This window comes from Eucyclogobius newberryi, unplaced genomic scaffold, assembly GCF_026437365.1.
Source record: "Eucyclogobius newberryi isolate DKJ021-1_F unplaced genomic scaffold, fEucNew1.0.hap1 SCAF_25, whole genome shotgun sequence".
NCBI classification, from domain to species: Eukaryota; Metazoa; Chordata; class Actinopteri; order Gobiiformes; family Gobiidae; genus Eucyclogobius; species Eucyclogobius newberryi.
Genome location: NW_027315890.1, coordinates 12,881 through 33,949, shown reverse-complemented (window position 1 = coordinate 33,949; position 21,069 = coordinate 12,881). Strand labels below are relative to the sequence as shown.

At 49.0% G+C, this 21,069-nt stretch overlaps 1 protein-coding gene across 1 annotated transcript in view; it reads left to right on the top strand.

The window, feature by feature from the left end:
- LOC140372552 (arf-GAP with Rho-GAP domain, ANK repeat and PH domain-containing protein 1) overlaps positions 1–18,835 on the top strand; it is a 43,542-nt gene extending 24,707 nt beyond the window's left edge. Inside the window, exons 15-26 of the mRNA XM_072459685.1 lie at positions 8,153–8,221; positions 8,295–8,394; positions 9,222–9,278; positions 9,351–9,477; positions 10,442–10,541; positions 11,600–11,783; positions 12,446–12,491; positions 12,642–12,907; positions 15,874–16,083; positions 17,080–17,185; positions 18,345–18,486; positions 18,645–18,835. Of these exons, the coding sequence (XP_072315786.1) occupies positions 8,153–8,221; positions 8,295–8,394; positions 9,222–9,278; positions 9,351–9,477; positions 10,442–10,541; positions 11,600–11,783; positions 12,446–12,491; positions 12,642–12,907; positions 15,874–16,083; positions 17,080–17,185; positions 18,345–18,486; positions 18,645–18,683 (1,446 nt within the window). The 3' untranslated portion in view covers positions 18,684–18,835. The remainder of the gene's footprint in view (positions 1–8,152; positions 8,222–8,294; positions 8,395–9,221; positions 9,279–9,350; positions 9,478–10,441; positions 10,542–11,599; positions 11,784–12,445; positions 12,492–12,641; positions 12,908–15,873; positions 16,084–17,079; positions 17,186–18,344; positions 18,487–18,644) is intronic.
- Positions 18,836–21,069: the final 2,234 nt, after the last annotated feature.

The following is a 21,069-nucleotide window of genomic DNA, read 5'->3' as shown; positions in this document are numbered from 1 at the left end:
GTGAATAATCTTTAGTGGGAGTAGATGTTGTAGGGGGGACCCATGGCTGCTCTGAGGGCAGGGGCGATGACAGGGATGCTGTCGGGCCTGTCAAAGATGGGTCCAAGGCCTTTGATGAGGACCCTATGGGGATTTCAATTCAATTAAATTCAATTTATTTTTGTAACGCCCAAAATCACAACAACAGTTGCCTCTGAGGGCGACAGTGAAAAATGAATCAAACAATGTCTGTGGTGGCGAGGGACGATGTCCCAGAGTCCTCTGTCCTCGGCCAAGAAAAACTACAAAAAACCTCCTTGGGAAAAAGGGATAGGGTCCAGAAACCTGGAGGAGTTCCAGAGTGAAGGAGAGACCCGACTCTCACAGACGGACGCGAGGGAGACTGGAGCTGGAGCCACTCTTCAGGCAGATGAGGGACCGTCCACACGGGGCAGGGACCACTTCACCAGGAGAGGGACATCTGGGTCCACAGGTCCTCAGGAGTGAGAAAAAGAAAAATAGGCGGTGAACAGTTTGCAAGTGGAATTGAAAATTAAATATAGTTTGATAGAATAAGTAGGATGAAGAGGATAGTGCTCAAGCCGCCGTACTTTCCCCAGCACAGTTGCTGCTAGGGCCGCGTAGCTGAAGCTGTGGGTTTATATTTCTGTTCCTAACTGGTCAGACCATAAGAGATTTCAAAGAGGAACGTTTTAAGCCTGGACTTAAATGAAGAGACTGTGTCAGCATATTTAACATGGGTCGGGAGCTGATTCCATAACACAGGCGCTTGGTAGCTAGACGCTCTACCTCCTACTGTACTTTTAGAGACTCTTGGGACTAGAAGGCCAGCATTTTGAGAGCGAAGAGCTCTGTTTGGATGATATGGTTCTATAGCATCTTTGAGGTGCGAGGGGCCATGTCATTTATGGCTTTGTAGGTCAGAGTAGAATTTTGAATTTGATTCTAGACTCGACGAGGAGCCAGTGAAGAGACTCCAGCACCGGCGTAATGTGCTCTCTTCTTTTTGTTCCTGTCAGTAATCTTGCTGCTGCATTTTGAACCAGTTAAAGCTTTTTATGGAGCTTTTAGGACCTGCTGTGAGCAGGAGTTTGTATCTAGTCGTGACAAATGCAGGAGACGTTTTTCAGCTTCGCTTTTAGGCCGGATTCTTCTGATTTTGGCTCTTGTTGCTCAAATGGAAATAGTCTGTTTTACAAGCTTGATTTATATGAGCTTTAAATGAGAGCTCCTGGTCAAATAAGACTGAGGTTTCTTACAGTAGAACTGGAGGCTCCAGTGACATTGTCCAGTGTGACTATCTGCTCAGATAGAGCGTCTCGTAGATGCTTAGGGCCAAGCACAATGACCTCCAGCAAAATGACCTCCAGCACAATGACCTCCAGCACAATGACCTCCAGCACAATGACCTCCAGCACAATGACCTCCAGCACAATGACCTCCAGCACAATGACCTCGGTTTGTTCAGGGTTAAGAAGCAGATCATTAAGTGTCATCCATGTTTTTATCTCCTTCACACAAGCACTAAGTCTGTCTACTTGATCACTCTGATCAGGTTCATTGATAAATACAGCTGAGCGTTGTCTGCAGAGCAGTGGAAGTTAATGCCATGTGACCTGATCATGTGACCTGATCATGTTGCCTAACGGCAGCATGTAAAGAGGAAACAGAACTGGACCCAGTACTGACCCTGAGGCACACCGTAAATTACTTTAGAGCAAGGTGAGGAGCTCTGGTTTACATTAACAAATTGGTACCTATCAGATAAATAGGATTTAAACCAGCTGAGGGCGGAGCCTCTGAGGGCGGGACATCCGACACCTACATCACATTCCAGCCTCTGCAGCAGAATGTTGTGGTCAATGGTCAAACGCTGCGCTGAGGTCCAACAGAACCAGGACTGAGAACAGACCATCATCAGCGGCTAATAAAAAAATCGTTTTTGACTTTAACTAACGCAGTTTCAGTGCTGTGGTGGTCTCTGAACCCTGCTGTGGTGGGCTCTGAACCCTGTTCTGGTGGGCTCTGAACCCTGCTGTGGTGGGCTCTGAACCCTGCTGTGGTGGGCTCTGAATCCTGAATGGAAAACTTCACATAAGTTATTGTCCTGTAGGTGGCGACAAAGCTGTTCTACTACAACTTTTTCAAGGATTTTAGAGACGAAGGGAAGATTATAAATAGGTCTGTAGTTTAACAATAGGTCGGGATCTAGATCAGGCTTTTTCAGAAGAGGTTTAATGACGTCATGTTTGAAGGATGTGGAACATAAGCACTTTCTACTGAAGTATTTATTATAGTAAGAATAGAGTCTATAATTAGGGGGAGAATGTCTTTGAGGAGCTTGGAATGGGGTCTAGGACACAAGTTGAGCTTTTAGAGGACATAAGGGCTGAAGTTCTCTCTCTTGATCAACAACTGAACCTTTCTACATTTACAGGTGGATTTATCTGAGACGTTAGATTTACAGCTTGGGCTAGTTCAGGGCGAATAGTGGGAGTCATTCATCTCATTTATCTCTGATTGTTTGCATTTTATTGTTAAAAAATAGGAAAAAATCATCAGAGCTGAGAGAAGCTGGGAGTGAGGGCTCTACTGCTGTGACAGTGTGTTACCATGGCTACAGCGCTGAAAAGAAATGTAGTGTTACTTTTGTTGACTTCTATTAGATGTGAATAGAGTCTAGTTTGGGCCTCACACAGAGCTGCTGATAGGACAGGAGCAACTTTTCCTGCTTTTAGAGATTCTTCTGTGTGGGAGGGGCCAAATAATCCCTCTAACTTTCTAACTCTTTGTTTATGTGAATGCAGTTCTTGGTTGTACCAGGAGGAGGCGCTTTGACCTAATGACCTTCTGTTTTAACGGTGCTGCAGCATCAAGAGCAGACTTCAGAGAATTCATGGTCAAGTCGACAAATTGATCACTTAAACTGGGACTAAAACTGTTCACAGCAGGATCACATGACATGATCACATGACATGTCACTGAATATTGGCTCTATTATTTCTTTGAATTTTGAGATAGATTTTTCAGATATTGTCCTTTTCATTATAACTTTATTTTGTGGGACTGGATGATCTTTAAGAATTAACTGAATGGTAATTATGAAATGATCTGACAATATAGAGTTTTGAGGGAAGACAATGAGGTCACTAATCTCTATTCCATACGTTAGGACAAGATCCAGAGTGTGCTTATGACTGTGAGTCACTTTATTTACATTCTGAGTGAAACCAATGCTGTCTAACAAGGCGCTTGAAGGCATTACTGAGGGAGTCATCACTCACGTTCACATGGATACTAAAGTCTCCAGCTATAACTATTTGAGCCCAGGCTAACTCTAAGTTTGATATAAAGTCAGACAACTCTGTTAAACTCTGAATATGGACCAGGAGGTCAGTAGAAAAATATGAACAAAACTCCTTTTTGGTTTTTCATATTTGGACATGTGATTGACACATGAGGCTTTAAATGAGTGAAATGTGTTGTTAGTTTTAGGAATCATGAGTCGCTTCAGTGTGAGATCACTGCCACACCACCACCTCGACCTGTGCTCCTGGCGGTCTGAAAGTTTACATGGGTGGGTGGGGTTAACATGGGTGGGTGGGGTTAACATGGGTGGGTGGGGTTAACATGGGTGGGTGGGGTTACCATGGGTGGGTGGGGTGGACTCATTTAGTCTGACGTAGTCGTCTTGTTGAAGCCACGTTTCAGTTCGAGCTGAAGATCTATGTTATAGTCATTAATTAATTAATTAACTAAAAGCGATTTGGAGGAAATTGCTCTAATGTTGATCAGTCCACATTTTATGTGCTTATTCATTTGTATATTTGTGTCATTTGTGATTGTTATTTTCCTTAAGTTATTTGGTCTGACGTCTGAAATGGGTTTTTCTGAGATGTGACTTTTTGGCATTATTTGTACGAGGGACACGAGGGACACACACAGTCTCTATCTGTCTTGAATCTGAAAACTTCACATGTGACAGAGCGGGCAGGAGTTCAGCGACAGAGGAGCGTCTTAAACTGCTCTGCACCTGGGGCTCATCCCTGGGTGCTCACTTAACACAACTAAGACTATCAGTGAAATTCCGGACTAATAGGGATGTACCCTCCGAAGTCGGATGGATGCCATCCCTGCGTATGAGCCCGGGTTTTCCCCAAAACGCACTCCAGTTATCAACAAAGACTACGTTGTTTTGAGGGCACCATCTAGATAACCAGCTGTTGATGCTGAAAGAGGCTGTTCAGTTCAGCATTGATCCGATTGGGCAGACAATATTACGGTGTCTGACATCGACTTCGCCAATTCACACACCGCGGCTACTTGAACTTTGAGCACCTCTGATTGTCCCCGCCGGGCGTCGTTACCGCCTGCAATAAAATAAAATAAAAATAGCTAGCACAAGACTAGGTAATACTATTAGTAAGTAAGTAAAACCGAATGAAAAACAAAATAGAACACTCTTATTTACAGGTATTGCACATTGGTTAAGTCAGTATTGCACATGTTCAGGACAGAGTTTGTTGTAAAGTCTGACTGCAGCAGAAGGAAAGACCTGTGAAACGTCTCCTTCACACAGCGAGGGTGGATCAGTCACTGAAGCTGCTCTCCAGAGTGGACAGAGTGTCCTGCAGGGGACAGAGTGTCCTGCAGGGGGCGACACTCATGGTCCAGCATAGATGTGAGTTTAGCCAGGACCCTTCTGTCCCCCACCTCCTGCACCGAGTCCAGAGCGCAGCCCAGGACGGAGCTGGACTTCTTGATGACTTTGTCCAGCTTCTTCCTCTCACTCTCTGTGATGCTGCTGCTCCAGCAGACCACACCGTACAGGAGCTGACGCCACCACAGAGTCATAGAAGGTCTTCAGGAGTGGCCCTGTCAGGAGTGGCCCTGTCACTCCAAAAGACCTGAGTCTCCTCAGGAGGTGGAGCCGACTCTGGCTCTTCCTGTACAGTCTGTGTTATGAGTCCAGTCCAGTTTGTGGTTCAGATGAACACCAGGTCCTTGTATGAGTCACTCTCTCAATGTCCCTTCCCTGGATTTTCACTGGTGAGGGGACAGCAGAGTGGCGTCTACGGAAGTCCACCACCATCTCCTTGGTCTTCCCTGCGTTGATGAGGAGGTGGTTCCACAAAGTCCTGCTCCAGTTCTCTGTCCTCCACATCATCGTCTGTGATGAGTCCAATGATGGCAGAGTCGTCAGAAAACTTCTGCAGGACACAGCTGTCCATGTCTGAGGTCTGCAGTGTAGAGGGTGAAGAGAAAGGGCGCGAGGACGGTGCCCTGGGGCGCCCCCACACTGCAGGTCCCCCACAGTGCAGGTTTCCCACACTGCAGGTCCCCCACACTGCAGGTCCCTCACACTGCAGGTCCCTCACACTGCAGGTCCCTCACACTGCAGGTCCCCCACACTGCAGGTCCGAGTGTCAGACACACAGTCCCGGGCTCTCACAAACTGGGGCCGGTCTGTGAGGTAGTCCAGGATCCACTCTGCAAGTCACACTCCACTCCAGCCGTCTCCAGTTTGTCCCTCAGGAGCTGATGGTGTTGAAGGCGCTGGAGAGATCAAAGAACAGGATCCTCACAGAGCTGCCAGGCTTCTCCAGGTGAGAGAGAGAGCGGTGCAGCAGGAGATGACGGCGTCCTCCACTCCGATGCCAGGCTGATATGCAAACTGCAGCGGGTCCATGGCTGAGCTCACGGTGGAGCGGAGGTGGTCCAGGACCAGTTCCAGTGTCTTCATCAGGTGGGACGTGAGAGCCACCGGCCTGAAGCAGTTGAGGTCTTTGGGGCGCGGTGTCTTGGGCACAGGTACCAGACAGGAGGTCTTCAGACCTGTGGTACCACCCTCAGCTTCAGGCTCATGTTGAAGACATGCTCCATAACTCCACACAGTTCATCTGCAGGACTTAAGGAGCCTGGGGCTGATGCCATCAGGTCCTGCTGCCTTCCTCACTTTAATCCTCTTCAGCTCTCTCCTCACCTGTGCTGCTGTGACAGTCAGTGGATGGCAGGGGGACTGTGTGCTGGGGGGATGGGTGAGTCCAGGTGAAGTGGGGAGATGATGGGCCGGGGCGGAGGTGTGAAGGGGAACGGGGGTGGGCCATTGTCCGGCTGTGGAAGTGAGGGCATGCAGCTGTGCAGGGGGAGGGGCGGGTGATTGATCAAACCTCAAGAAGTGAGTATTTAGCTCATTCACCCACTGTAGGTCTCCCTCTGTCTGGGCAGGGGGGGGGTTGAACCCTGAGATGGTTTTCTCCTGCTGCAGCTGCTCCTCCTCTTGTAGCTTCCTCCTGATCTTCCTCCTCAGCTCCTTCTGCACAGTCCTCTGCTCCTCCTTGTTCTGACCTGAAGGCTCTTCTTCTCCTTCAGCAGAGCCTTCAGGTCACGGTTAATCCACGGCTTGTTGTTTGGAAAACACCGTCCGGGAGGGAACAATGTTCTCAAAACAGAAGTTGATGTAGTCCTGATGCTCTGTGATGGTGTTGATGTCCTCCCCATGTGGGTCATAAAGCTCAGTCCAGACAGTGGTGCTGAAGCAGTCCCTCAGAGCCTCCTCGCTCTCAGCAGACCACATCCTCACCACACGGGGCACCACAGGCTGCCTGCGCACAATAGGTTCATGCACAGGCCTCAGATGTACAAGGGCGTGGTCCCAGCTGCCCAGGGGAGGGAGGAGGAGGAGCCTCCTGGTGTTGGCAAAGAATAAATCCAATGTTTTATTGTCTCTGATGGGACAGGTAACATACTGGGTGTATGTGGCAGGACAGAAGAGGGAGAAGCGTGGTTAAAGTCACCGGAGATGAGGAAAAGAGCCTGAGGGTGCTTGTTTTGCAGTCTGCTTGTGATGGAGAACAATGCTTCACAGGCATTGTCAGCATTAGCAGACGGGGCTACGTACACTGCTATTACAATAACATGCCGCGCGAGGAGCCGCTCCAGAGAGGAGCCGCTCCAGAGAGGAGCCGCTCCAGAGAGGAGCCGCTCCAGAGAGGAGCCGCTCCAGAGAGGAGCCGCTCCAGAGAGGAGCCGCTCCAGAGAGGAGCCGCTCCAGAGAGGAGCCGCTCCAGAGAGGAGCGGCTCCGTAGAGTAGACACGCCGGGGAAGGGGGAGGAGCCGGGGGAGGGGCGGCGCGGGTCCCACACACATGGCCGCGACAAGAAGAAAAAACACAATAATCCAGCCGAATAAATCCAAATCAAGGCGTGTCCAGCGCGTGTCGGTTTGTGCACATCCGGCAAGTGGATGTATGTAGAATATTTACAAAAAATAAAATGAAAAGGGCAAAGAAAGTTAGGAAAAGTTCGGAAAAAGGGGAAACAGTGGCGCTGGGAAAATAATTCATGTTGATGTTGCGTCACACGACGTATTGCAGAATCTTCAATCAGGACGGCCCTATCAGTGACTCTGACGTTTGACACAGATTTTTTCTCTGTCCTCTGACTTTTGGCCACGTCATGTCTTTTTTAATTTACTTCAGTCTCTGAAAGTTGTAAAAATCAGTTTGTAAGCTGTATTTTAGGTGACTTTACATTATGTTTGCACCGAGTTTGTTCCAAGATACAGCCTGGTCTTTCTGGTCTTCAAACTATTTTGGGAATGACACAGAGTCACTCCGATTTAGGATGAAAGTAGCTGTTTTTTTTGTAAAAAAATGTGGACTTCTTACCACTGGATGACACTGGAATCGTACCTTGGAGTCCTTTAGAATCCATGTTTTTAGCTCATGCATTTCTTGTTCATGTTTCCGACAGTGTCCACAAGAGTTTACAATTGCTGTTGGGATTTTGGGCATTACAAAAAAAAAATAATTAAACAGGACATTGTTAGCGGGAAGTAGGGATGCGCGAAAAGAGAGGACATGCAAGAAATACTGACATGGCTGTGTAATTAGACTTTTGGAGTTTTTAGACTGGGTTTAGACCGGGTTTAGACCGGGTTTAGACCGGGTTTGGACCTCGTTAGGTCCTAAGGGTATGATAGAGTTAGGGCAGCACTTAACCTCACTGCAGAGAATCAAGGAAGTGATGGTGATTACTACAGTACCTTAACCATGTATAAACAGTATTTTAACTGTATTTAACATTATTTAACATGATTTTAACAGTAGTTAACAGTATTTTAACCGTATTTAAATATATTTCTTGTGCAGAGGCTCAGAGAAGTGGTTTGCGGAGATGATGTGGCTGAAACTCTGTCTCTGATCTGCTCCGGAGCAAAGGTTTGCTGAATTCTGATCCTTCACCTTTCACCCCTGGCCTCTGACTAATGCCCTCTGACCTCTGTCTGTTCAGGTCACCCAGACTGACCTGCTTAGTCCCGCCCCCATTCACCTGGCTGAGAAGGCAGGGCAAGCCCTGCAAGTGGAGCTGCTGCGACTCAACCAGTTCACAGGTCAGTCAGACTAGGACCAAGACCAAGACTAGAACTAGGACTAAGGCCAGGACTAGGCTCAAGGCCAGGACCAGGAGTAGGGCCAGGCACAGGAACTGGACCAGCACTAGGCCCTAGACCAGGACCAAGACCAGGAATAGGAACTGGACCAGGACTAGAACCAAGACCAGGGACAGGAACTGGACCAGCACTAGACCCAAGACCATTTGTCCATCAAAATAAAAGGGCATCAGGAAGTGCAACTTACAAGAGAATTTCCTGGTTAAATAAAGGTCAATAAAAGTAATACAAATAATTCCTGTCAATCAATTCAATTCAATTTAGTTTATTTTTGTAACACCCACAGCAGTTTCCTCGAGGACGACAGTGAAAAAAAAAACAGATTAAACAATGTTCATAGTGACTTGGCAATGTCCCATTATGCCCTGTCCTTAGACCCTCCTTCTGTCCTTAGACCCTCCCTCTGTCCTTAGACCCTCCCTCTGTCCTTAGACCCTCCCTCTGTCCTTAGACCCTCCCTCTGTCCTTAGACCCTCCTTCTGTCCTTAGACCCTCCCTCTGTCCTTAGACCCTCCCTCTGTCCTTAGACCCTCCTTCTGTCCTTAGACCCTCCCTCTGTCCTTAGACCCTCCTTCTGTCCTTAGACCCTCCTTCTGTCCTTAGACCCTCCTTCTCAGCCAGGAAAAACTACTAAACCTCTTTGGAAAAAAGTAGAACCCTGGAGGAGTTCCACAGTGAAGGAGAGATCTGACTCTCAGACTCAGTCATGTTGAACCCTAATCCTCAACAAAGAACTACAAAGAATCTACAAACTCTTTTTCTTACAGAGGTCCCGGCTCCACGTTCAGTGAAGACTAATGACAGCACAGTCTTCGTCCCTTCAGGTAACTCCCACATACTGGTGTGGGCTCCTGATTTGACCAGAGCATTTACCAGTGATTACTTTACCTGTGCAGGCGATGAGGAAGAGGAGCTTCATGGGAAACTGGAGGATGACCGCTTCCTGTTTTCACTGGAGAACAATTCAGCAGCGTGTGACGTTTTGGACTTGAGAGAAGTTCACTCTGTGTTTCTGCAGAACGGGTCAGAATTTCACCATTACTCATCCCCGTCTATCATCAAAACTATGAAAAGGCTTAAATAAATCAGAACCTGGTCCAGGGTCTGCACTGGATAGATCATATTTTGGGTCTTGATAAAGTGGGTGCCGTGTATCCATAAACAGGAAACAGCTGTTGCTTTGCTAGCTCCAACAACTTTCTTTTCTTTTTCTTTTTAAAGACAATAAATAGGGAAACGTTATTACCTTGATGACATGTTTCGGCTGCTATCTGCGAGCCATCTTCAGAACTGTCACTGGATTGAGTGACCTGGACATGAAAGACTAGACAGGTCGCTCATGCCTCCTGTTGCCCGGTGGGTTAGGGTACCCCCTGTTTGTGACTGACTTGGATCACTGACTCATTGGATCAGAAAACAACATGTTCAAATGCTTAAGGAGGCGATTTAAATCAGAAGGCGAGACACAGACAGCATCCTTCTGTCACAACCTTGGGACATGCAACTCCAGAGACCACTGGGCGACTGAAGGAGTGGTCAGTTTACCAGGTCCGTTAGGCTGACTGTGCTTCAGAAAGTAACAGCTGAGTGACACGTCACAGTTCTGCAGATTGCAGCATGTTAACAAGGTCATTTCTTATTGCTATCTTTGTTTGGCTTAATTATGTGGGCTCTTCATCAGTGGATTTCCACTGACGCTAAGGGCTACGACTATGCTAGCGCTTTGTCACAAGATCAAGTCAGCACTTGGATGAAAAATTATTATTTTTTGTTTCTATCTGGTTTTGGCCCTCTTGTGGTGTCGCACTCATCCTTAGCTAAAGCCATGAGAGCCAGAGCGCTCTCAGGGACCTCTCAGGGACCTCTCAGGGACCCCTGGAAATGGACCCAGACCACAGAGATAAGACAGAAGCACACTTTAGGTCCAAACCATGAAATAGAATCTGCGGAAATACGGCTCAACAGCACCCTCTTCTGTCTGGTCCAGGGTCAGTCCCCAGTTCGAGATCCACACTCTGAACGGAACTCTGGTCTGTGCTGCGGACTCGACCCAAGATCTGCTCTCACACTACTACCACATACTAAAGGTAAAACAGGACTGTACGAAGACTGCACAAGAACTAAACTGTACCAGGACCACAATTACTGCAGCTGCGGTCGTAGCACACAGAAAATCTATGCTGCGGAATGAGATTTCATGTGGTACACGCCTGAGTAACAATTCCGTAAAACAAGACAATTTGGCACTTTGCATCTACCTGCGTCACGTGCGTGTGCCTGTGTCACGTGCGTGCGCACGCCTGCGCCACGTGTGTGCGCACGCCTGCGTCACGTGTGTGCGCACGCCTGCGCCACGTGTGTGCGCACGCCTGCGTCACGTGTGTGCGCACGCCTGCGTCACGTGCACACGCCTGCAGTCACGTGCACACGCCTGCGTCACGTGCGTAAGCCTACGTCACCTGCACACGCGTGCATCACGTCCACACACCTGCGTCACCTGCACAAGCCTGCGTCACCTGCACACGCCTGCGTCACGTGGCCCACCTGCGTCACCTGCACACGCCTGCGTCACGTGCACACACCTGCGTCACGTGGCCCGCCTGCGTCACCTGCACACGCCTGCAGTCACCTGCATACGCCTGAGTCACCTGCACACGCCTGCAGTCACGTGCGCGCGCCTGCGTCACGTACGCGCGCCTGCAGTCACCTGCACACGCCTGCGTCACCTGCACGCGCCTGCAGTCACGTGCGCGCGCCTGCGTCACGTGCACGCGCCTGCAGTCACGTGCGCGCGCCTGCGTCACCTGCACACGCCTGCAGTCACGTGCGCGCGCCTGCGTCACGTGCGCGCGCCTGCAGTCACCTGCACACGCCTGCGTCACCTGCGCGCGCCTGCAGTCACCTGCGCGCGCCTGCAGTCACGTGCGCGCGCCTGCGTCACGTGCGCGCGCCTGCGTCACGTGCGCGCGCCTGCAGTCACCTGCACACGCCTGCGTCACCTGCACACGCCTGCCGTCACGTGCACACGCCTCCGTCACGTGCGCGTGCACGCATTTTTAGCTTTATCATGACAATAAACTCTGCTCTAAGTTTAGATCTGATTGGTTGTTTTGCTCGGGATAATCTGATTGGTCGCTGTCCTCAGGTGATCCTGCCCTCAGGTGTGTCGGATGCAGAAGTAGGCGGGGCCTCAGCTGTCAGCAAAGTGTGTGTGGTAGAAATGGGCACCCGCAGCAGCCAATCAGATGCCTGGATCCTGCTGTGGGTGGGTGGAGTCAGTCTGTGCAACAAACAGAGCTGCTTACAACTGCAACCAATCACAGGACGTGGTAAGACTCTTGAACCTTTGGCACAAGTAACTATAGTAACCAGGCTACAGACTCCTAACACTAACCCAGCACATTTACCATGGAATATAAAGTGTTTTCCTAATAAATACATGCTCTTAGTCAGTAAAATGATGTATTTAAACAGTTTATAAAGGTGATGAACAAAGAAGAGCTGAGTAAAATCTGACTTCAGATGTAAAATGAATAACTTCACTGGGTTACGGTTAGGGTTAGGCTAACCCTAACCCTAACCCAACCCTAACCCTAACCCAACCCTAACCCTAACCCTAACCCAACCCTAACCCTAACCCAACCCTAACCCTAACCCAACCCTAACCCTAACCCTAACTTCACTGATTAGATTCAAAAAGATTCAGTTGTAAATCTGGACTCAATCTGCGAATCAAGACCGGGAACTACTCGCCTGATGTTTACAACTGAATCTTTTTCTACAATGGAACACTCCTGGACGTATGAGGGACACGCCCACATGCTCACTGGGGGACACGCCCACATGCTCACTGGGGGACACGCCCACATGCTCACTGGGGGACACGCCCACATGCTCACTGGGGGACACGCCCACATGCTCACTGGGGGACACGCCCACATGCTCTTCACTTGTGTTTGCCTGAGTTTAATTTTCTCTTTGTGTTTTATAGAAATGGATTCATCTGAAAAAACTGTGACTCTGGACTCCAGAGACAGGTGGGTCTTAAGCCAATCACGGCACAGATAATAAAAAGGTTTCCTCAGTGCTATTGTGTTTTGCTCTTTCACTGGTTGGTTCTTACATTGCTAATGGGTTCTGCTTTCTCATTGGTCTTTAATGGGTTCTGCTCTATTTGCTTGTTTCAGGAGTGTGTCGTTTCGATTTGAGGACAGTTTGAGCTGCTCTTCCTGGTTTGGTCACCTATGCTCTGCCCTCAATGCTCAACAGGCCAATCAGAGCTTGGCACCTCAACCTGGATCCAATCCAAGATCCGCCTTATACTCAGCAGCCATTCAGAGTGCAGGGCCATCTTCACAAGCGAATCAGAGTGGTGGACTGTATCCAGCGAAGTCTTTGAAGGGAAAAGTTCCTGCTTCAATCGAACGCTGCATTTCTCACATCACCAACTATGGTTTGTACAAGAACTAAACCAGGACTCAACCAGGACTCAACCAGGACTCAACCAGGACTCAACCAGGACTAAACCAGGACTCAACCAGGACTCAACCAGGTCTCAACCAGGACTAAACCAGGACTCAACCAGGACTCAACCAGGACTAAACCAGGACTCAACCAGGACTCAACCAGGTCTCAACCAGGACTAAACCAGGACTCAACCAGGACTCAACCAGGTCTCAACCAGGACTAAACCAGGACTCAACCAGGACTCAACCAGGACTAAACCAGGACTCAACCAGGTCTCAACCAGGTCTCAACCAGGACTCAACCAGGACTCAACCAGGACTCAACCAGGTCTCAACCAGGACTAAACCAGGACTCAACCAGGACTCAACCAGGACTAAACCAGGACTCAACCAGGTCTCAACCAGGTCTCAACCAGGACTAAACCAGGACTCAACCAGGACTCAACCAGGTCTCAACCAGGACTAAACCAGGTCTCAACCAGGACTCAACCAGGACTAAACCAGGACTCAACCAGGTCTCAACCAGGACTCAACCAGGACTAAACCAGGTCTCAACCAGGACTCAACCAGGACTCAACCAGGTCTCAACCAGGTCTCAACCAGGACTAAACCAGGTCTCAACCAGGACTCAACCAGGTCTCAACCAGGACTCAACCAGGACTCAACCAGGTCTCAACCAGGTCTCAACCAGGTCTCAACCAGGTCTCAACCAGGACTCAACCAGGTCTCAACCAGGACTCAACCAGGACTCAACCAGGACTCAACCAGGACTCAACCAGGACTCAACCAGGACTAAACCAGGACTCAACCAGGTCTCAACCAGGACTAAACCAGGACTCAACCAGGACTCAACCAGGACTAAACCAGGACTCAACCAGGTCTCAACCAGGACTCAACCAGGTCTCAACCAGGTCTCAACCAGGTCTCAACCAGGACTAAACCAGGTCTCAACCAGGTCTCAACCAGGACTCAACCAGGTCTCAACCAGGACTAAACCAGGACTCAACCAGGTCTCAACCAGGTCTCAACCAGGACTCAACCAGGTCTCAACCAGGACTCAACCAGGACTCAACCAGGTCTCAACCAGGTCTCAACCAGGACTAAACCAGGTCTCAACCAGGACTCAACCAGGTCTCAACCAGGACTCAACCAGGACTCAACCAGGTCTCAACCAGGTCTCAACCAGGTCTCAACCAGGACTAAACCAGGTCTCAACCAGGACTCAACCAGGACTCAACCAGGACTCAACCAGGACTAAACCAGGACTCAACCAGGACTCAACCAGGACTAAACCAGGACTCAACCAGGTCTCAACCAGGACTAAACCAGGACTCAACCAGGACTCAACCAGGACTCAACCAGGACTAAACCAGGACTCAACCAGGTCTCAACCAGGACTAAACCAGGACTCAACCAGGACTCAACCAGGACTAAACCAGGACTCAACCAGGTCTCAACCAGGTCTCAACCAGGACTAAACCAGGACTAAACCAGGACTCAACCAGGACTCAACCAGGTCTCAACCAGGTCTCAACCAGGACTCAACCAGGTCTCAACCAGGACTCAACCAGGACTCAACCAGGACTAAACCAGGTCTCAACCAGGACTCAACCAGGACTCAACCAGGACTCAACCAGGTCTCAACCAGGACTCAACCAGGACTCAACCAGGTCTCAACCAGGACTCAACCAGGACTCAACCAGGACTCAACCAGGTCTCAACCAGGACTCAACCAGGTCTCAACCAGGTCTCAACCAGGTCTCAACCAGGACTCAACCAGGTCTCAACCAGGTCTCAACCAGGACTCAACCAGGTCTCAACCAGGACTCAACCAGGTCTCAACCAGGACTAAACCAGGTCTCAACCAGGTCTCAACCAGGACTCAACCAGGTCTCAACCAGGACTCAACCAGGTCTCAACCAGGTCTCAACCAGGACTCAACCAGGTCTCAACCAGGACTCAACCAGGACTCAACCAGGACTCAACCAGGACTAAACCAGGTCTCAACCAGGACTCAACCAGGTCTCAACCAGGTCTCAACCAGGACTCAACCAGGTCTCAACCAGGACTAAACCAGGTCTCAACCAGGACTCAACCAGGTCTCAACCAGGTCTCAACCAGGTCTCAACCAGGTCTCAACCAGGTCTCAACCAGGACTCAACCAGGTCTCAACCAGGTCTCAACCAGGACTAAACCAGGTCTCAACCAGGACTAAACCAGGTCTCAACCAGGACTCAACCAGGACTCAACCAGGTCTCAACCAGGTCTCAACCAGGACTCAACCAGGTCTCAACCAGGACTCAACCAGGACTCAACCAGGACTCAACCAGGACTCAACCAGGTCTCAACCAGGTCTCAACCAGGACTCAACCAGGTCTCAACCAGGTCAACCAGGACTCAACCAGGTCTCAACCAGGACTCAACCAGGTCTCAACCAGGTCTCAACCAGGTCTCAACCAGGACTCAACCAGGTCTCAACCAGGTCAACCAGGACTCAACCAGGTCTCAACCATGTCTCAACCAGGACTAAACCAGGTCTCAACCAGGACTAAACCAGGTCTCAACCAGGACTCAACCAGGACTAAACCAGGTCTAAACCAGGTCTAAACCAGGACAAACCAAGTCTCAACCAGGACTAAACCAGGACTAAACCAGGACTACACCAGGTCTAAACCAGGACTCAACCAGGTCTCAACCAGGACTAAACCAGGACTAAACCAGGTCTAAACCAGGACTAAACCAGGTCTAAACCAGGACTCAACCAGGTCTAAACCCGGTCTAAACCAGGTTTCAACCAGGACTAAACTAGGTCTAATCCAGGACTAAACCAGGTCTAAACCAGGACTCAACCAGGTCTCAACCAGGACTAAATCAGGATTGAAGTATTTTTAGTCTAAAAAAGTAGAGCGGAGTGTAAACCAGCTGTGTTCTATGTGATTTGTCCATTGGTCAGGCCTGAAGGTGGAGGGTGTGTACCGTCGCTGTGGTCTGACAAATAAAGTGAACCAACTGGTGGAGGCCCTGATGAGGTCACCAGGTTCCGCCCCCCTGGAGAGCGATGAACAGGGAGTTTTGGACGCAGCCACTGCCCTCAAACGCATCGTACGACAGATGAACAAGCTGATCCCTGAATGCCACACCCCACAGTGGATCGAAGCAGCAGGTGAGTAGAACCAGAACTGAACCAGGTCTGGACCAGGTCTGGTCCAGGTCTGAACCAGGTCTGAATCAGGTCTGGTCCAGGTCTGGACCAGGACTGAACCAGAACTGAACCAGGTCTGGACCAGGTCTGGACCAGGTCTGGTCCAGGTCTGAACCAGGTCTGAATCAGGTCTGGTCCAGGTCTGGACCAGGACTGAACCAGAACTGAACCAGGTCTGGTCCAGGTCTGAACCAGGTCTGAATCAGGTCTGGTCCAGAACTGAACCAGGACTGAACCAGAACTGAACCAGGTCTGGACCAGGTCTGGACCAGGTCTGGACCAGGTCTGGACGTGCTTCCATTTGCAGAAAGACTGGATTTATTCTTGTAACGTTCATAATCACAAGAGCAGTTTCCTCTGAGGACGACAGTGAAAACAGATTAAACAATGTCCACGGAGACGAGACTTTGACTCAAAGTCCCTTGTCCTTAGACCCTCCTTCTGTCCTTAGACCCTCCTTCTGTCCTTATCCCCTCCTTCTGTCCTTTGACCCTCCTTCTGTCCTTAGCCCCTCCTTCTGTCCTTAGACCCTCCTTCTGTCCTTAGACCCTCCTTCTGTCCTTAGACCCTCCTTCTGTCCTTAGACCCTCCTTCTGTCCTTAGATCCTCCTTCGGTCCTTAGACCCTCCTTATGTCCTTAGACCCTCCTTCTGTCCTTTGACCCTCCTTCTGTCCTTAGACCCTCCTTCTGTCCTTAGCCCCTCCTTCTGTCCTTAGACCGTCCTTCTGTCCTTAGCCCCTCCTTCTGTCCTTAGACCCTCCTTCTTCGCAAGGAAAATTTACATAACTGATCCAAACAAATAATTAAAGAAAGATAATAATAATAATTTATTAAATTTATGTTTGTTTTATTTTGTTATTTTACCTGCATTGTACTTGTTTGTCTTAACTGAGTTTTCACTGTTGCATTTGGATTAAATCCTTGTTCTTTTCTTCCTCACTCGTCGTCTGGTTCAGTCGTCTCAGACCAACGCTCCAGATTCATCGCCTACAAACGTTTACTCCAAGATCTGCCCGACGACGACAGAGCCACACTCAATGCGCTCTTTGCCCACTTCTACATGTAAATAACTCCAAACACTCCAAACTCAATTTTACTCCAATTTCCTTCTACATTTCTTTTAATGTTCCCCCAGTTTTCCTTAAAAAATACAAACATTTGCCAATAATTTTCAAGGAAACGATCTGAACAGTAAAGACCAAAACCCTTCCTCATGTCTTTACTGAGCAGAACTCAGCACATTCTTCCTCTGGCAGGAGCACTGGCAGGAGCACTGGCAGGAGCACTGGCAGGAGCAGGGTTTAGGGTTCCACCCCTCTGTCCTGGTCCTGATCCCGACTCTCCTCCTCGTCTGCTCCTCCTCTGCTCCTCCTCTGCATCTCCTCTGCTCCTCCTCTGCTTGTCCTCTGCTCCTCCTCTGCTCGTCCTCTGCCCGTCCTCTGCTCCTCCTCTGCCCGTCCTCTGCTCGTCCTCTACTCCTCCTCTGCTTGTCCTCTGCTCGTCCTCTGCTCCTCCTCTACTCCTCTTCTACTCCTCCTCTGTTCCTCTTCTGCTCCTCCTCTACTCCTCCTCTGCTCCTCCTCTGCTCCTCCTCTGCTCGTCCTCTGCCCGTCCTCTGCTCCTCCTTTGCCTGTCCTCTGCTCCTCCTCTGCCCGTCCTCTGCTCGTCCTCTGCTCCTCCTCTACTCCTCTTCTACTCCTCCTCTGTTCCTCTTCTGCTCCTCCTCTACTCCTCCTCTGCTCGTCCTCTGCTCGTCCTCTGCCCGTCCTCTGCTCCTCCTCTGCTCGTCCTCTGCCCGTCCTCTGCTCGTCCTCTACTCCTCCTCTGCTTGTCCTCTGCTCGTCCTCTGCTCCTCCTCTACTCCTCTTCTACTCCTCCTCTGTTCCTCTTCTGCTCCTCCTCTACTCCTCCTCTACTCCTCCTCTGCTCCTCCTCTGCTCCTCCTCTGCTCGTCCTCTGCCCGTCCTCTGCTCCTCCTTTGCCTGTCCTCTGCTCCTCCTCTGCCCGTCCTCTGCTCGTCCTCTGCTCCTCCTCTACTCCTCTTCTACTCCTCCTCTGTTCCTCTTCTGCTCCTCCTCTACTCCTCCTCTGCTCGTCCTCTACTCCTCCTCTGTCCCTCGTCTGCTCCTCCTCTGCTCCTCCTCTGCTCCTCCTCTGCTCCTCCTCTAGCATTGCCTTTGCTCCGCCCCCTGGTGTCTCTCACCTGTCGCTGTGTCCTCAGGATCCAGGTCTTCTCTCAGGTGAACCTCATGTCAGCTCAGAACTTGGCCCTGGTCCTGATCCCGACTCTGTTCCAGACCCTGAACCAGGATTTGGTCCGACTTTTGCGAGAGTTCATCATCCACCACACGCTGCTCTTCCTGGTAATCTGCATAACTCCGCCCCCTCTCCTAAGCCTGCCTTGTCTCTTGAAGCTCCGCCTCCCACATCTAAACCCCACCGTCTCACCTTCTACACCCTCTGTCTTCAGTTTAGCACATTTTAGTTTGAAAGTATTTATATTATTCCTTGTGTTTTCCAGGCGAGTGACGTCGGTGACGATGAGATCACTTTTCTCTGAAGAAGACCATTTTCTTTGTATTTTACTTTCTTTTATATTTTGGTGCTGGATTCATTCACATTTTTGTATTTCAGTTAATTTATACAACAACTTCCAAACAAATTATTCCTGTTACTATTTCTGTCTGTCTTTTATTTTCTAACTTATTGCGGCTGATGACCAGAGTTCTGGTTAGGGTTAGGGTTAGGGTTAGGGTTAGGGTTAGGGTTAACCCTAACCCTAAGTTTAAATATAAAGTTTATTATGAGTTTGTCTGTTTGACCAGGATTCAGCTGATAGAGAGTTTCAAATGTATGACAAATATCTATCGTCTATTAGTCACATGATGCACACGGGTTTTAATCGTGGAGTCGCAGCTGTGGGAGACGCACCGTAATCCATTTCCTTCTGTGTGAACAGAGCCTTACATTTTTTAACATCTACGTCAATGATTTAGCAGCTCAGGTTCTTAGACTTTGCGCTGCACAAACAGCGTAAACTGTTTTAATGCTCTTATGTCCTGAATGAATGAGTGTAAACTGTTTTAATGCTCTTATGTCCTGAATGAATGAGTGTAAACTGTTTTAATGCTCTTATGTCCTGAATGAATGAGTGTAAACTGTTTTAATGCTCTTATGTCCTGAATGAATGAGTGTAAACTGTTTTAATGCTCTTATCAAATCAAATCAATTTATTTTTGTAAAGCCCAAAATCACAACAACAGTTGCCTCTGAGGGCCACAGGGAGAAATGAATCAACAATGTCTGTGGTGGCGATGGAGTCAGACAATGTCTGTGGTGGCGAGGGACGATGTCCCAGGGTCCTCTGTCCTTAGACTCTCCTTCTGCAGGAAAAACTACAAAAAAAACCTCTTTGGGAAAAAAGCGTAGAAACCTGGAGGAGTTCCAGTGAAGGAGAGATCCGACTCTCACAGACGGACAGACGGACACGAGGAGACTGGAACTGGACCCACTCTTCAGGCAGATGAGGGACCGTCCACACAGGGCAGGGACCACTTCACCAGGAGAGGGACATCTGGGTCCACAGGTCCTCAGGAGTGAGAGAAAGAAAAGAAGGCGGTGAACAGTTTGCAAGTGGAATCAAAAAATAAATATTGTTTGATAGCATAAGTAGTCAGAAGAAGAAGAGGACAGAGCTCAAGCTGTCATACTTCCCCCAGCACAGTTACTCCTAGGGCAGCGTAGCTGAAGCTGTGGGTTTATGTTTCTGTTCCTAACTAGTCTGACCATAAGCGATTTCGAAGAGGAACGTTTTAAGCCTGGACTTAAATGAAGAGACTGTGTCAGCATATTTAACATGGGTCGGGAGCTGATTCCATAACACAGGAGCTTGGTAGCTAAACGCTCTATCTCCTACAGTACTTTTAGAGACTCTTGGGACCAGAAGGCTCTACCTCCTACAGTACTTTTAGAGACTCTTGGCACCACCAGAAGGCCAGCATTCTGAGAGCGAAGAGCTCTGTTTGGATGATATGGTTCTATAGCATCTTTGAGGTAGGATGGGGCCATGTCATTTATGGCTTTGTAGGTCAAGAGTAGAATTTTGAATTTGATTCTGGACTCGACGGGAGCCAGTGAAGAGACTCCAGCACCGGCGTAATGTGCTCTCTTCTTTTTGTTCCTGTTAGTAATCTTGCTGCTGCATTTTGAACCAGTTGAAAGCTTTTTATGGAGCTTTTAGGACCTGCTGCAAGCAGGGAGTTACAGTAGTCTAATCTAGTCGTTACAAATGCATGGATAAGTTTTTCGGCATCACTTTTAGGCAGGATTCTTCTGATTTTGGCTCTTGTTGTGCAAATGGAAATAGGCTGTTTTACAAGCTTGATTTATATGAGCTTTAAATGAGAGCTCCTGGTCAAATAAGACTCTGAGGTTTCTTACAGTAGAACTGGAGGCTACACTGACATTGTCCAGTGACTATCTGCTCAGATAGAGCGTCTCGTAGATGCTTAGGACCAGCACAATGACCTCGGTTTTTTCAGGGTTAAGAAGCAGGTAGTTTAGTGTCATCCAGGTTTTTATCTCCTTCACACAAGTACTAAGTCTGTCTACTTGATCGCTCTGATCAGGTTTCATTGATAAATACAGCTGAGTGTCATCTGCATAGCAGTGGAAGTTAATGCCATGTGACCTGATCATGTGACCTAACAGCAGCATATAAAGAGTAAACAGAATTGGACCGAGTACCGAACCCTGTGGCACACCATAAATTACTTTAGAGCATCTTATGTCCTGAATGAATGAGTGTAAACTGTTTTAATGCTCTTATGTCCTGAATGAATAGGTGAAATCACTCACTCGTCCAGGAGTGTTTCATTGTAGAAGAGTTTCATTTGTTTCGTCCGTTCACTGTTTTGTGTCTTTTTACTCTCGTCAGAATCAGACTC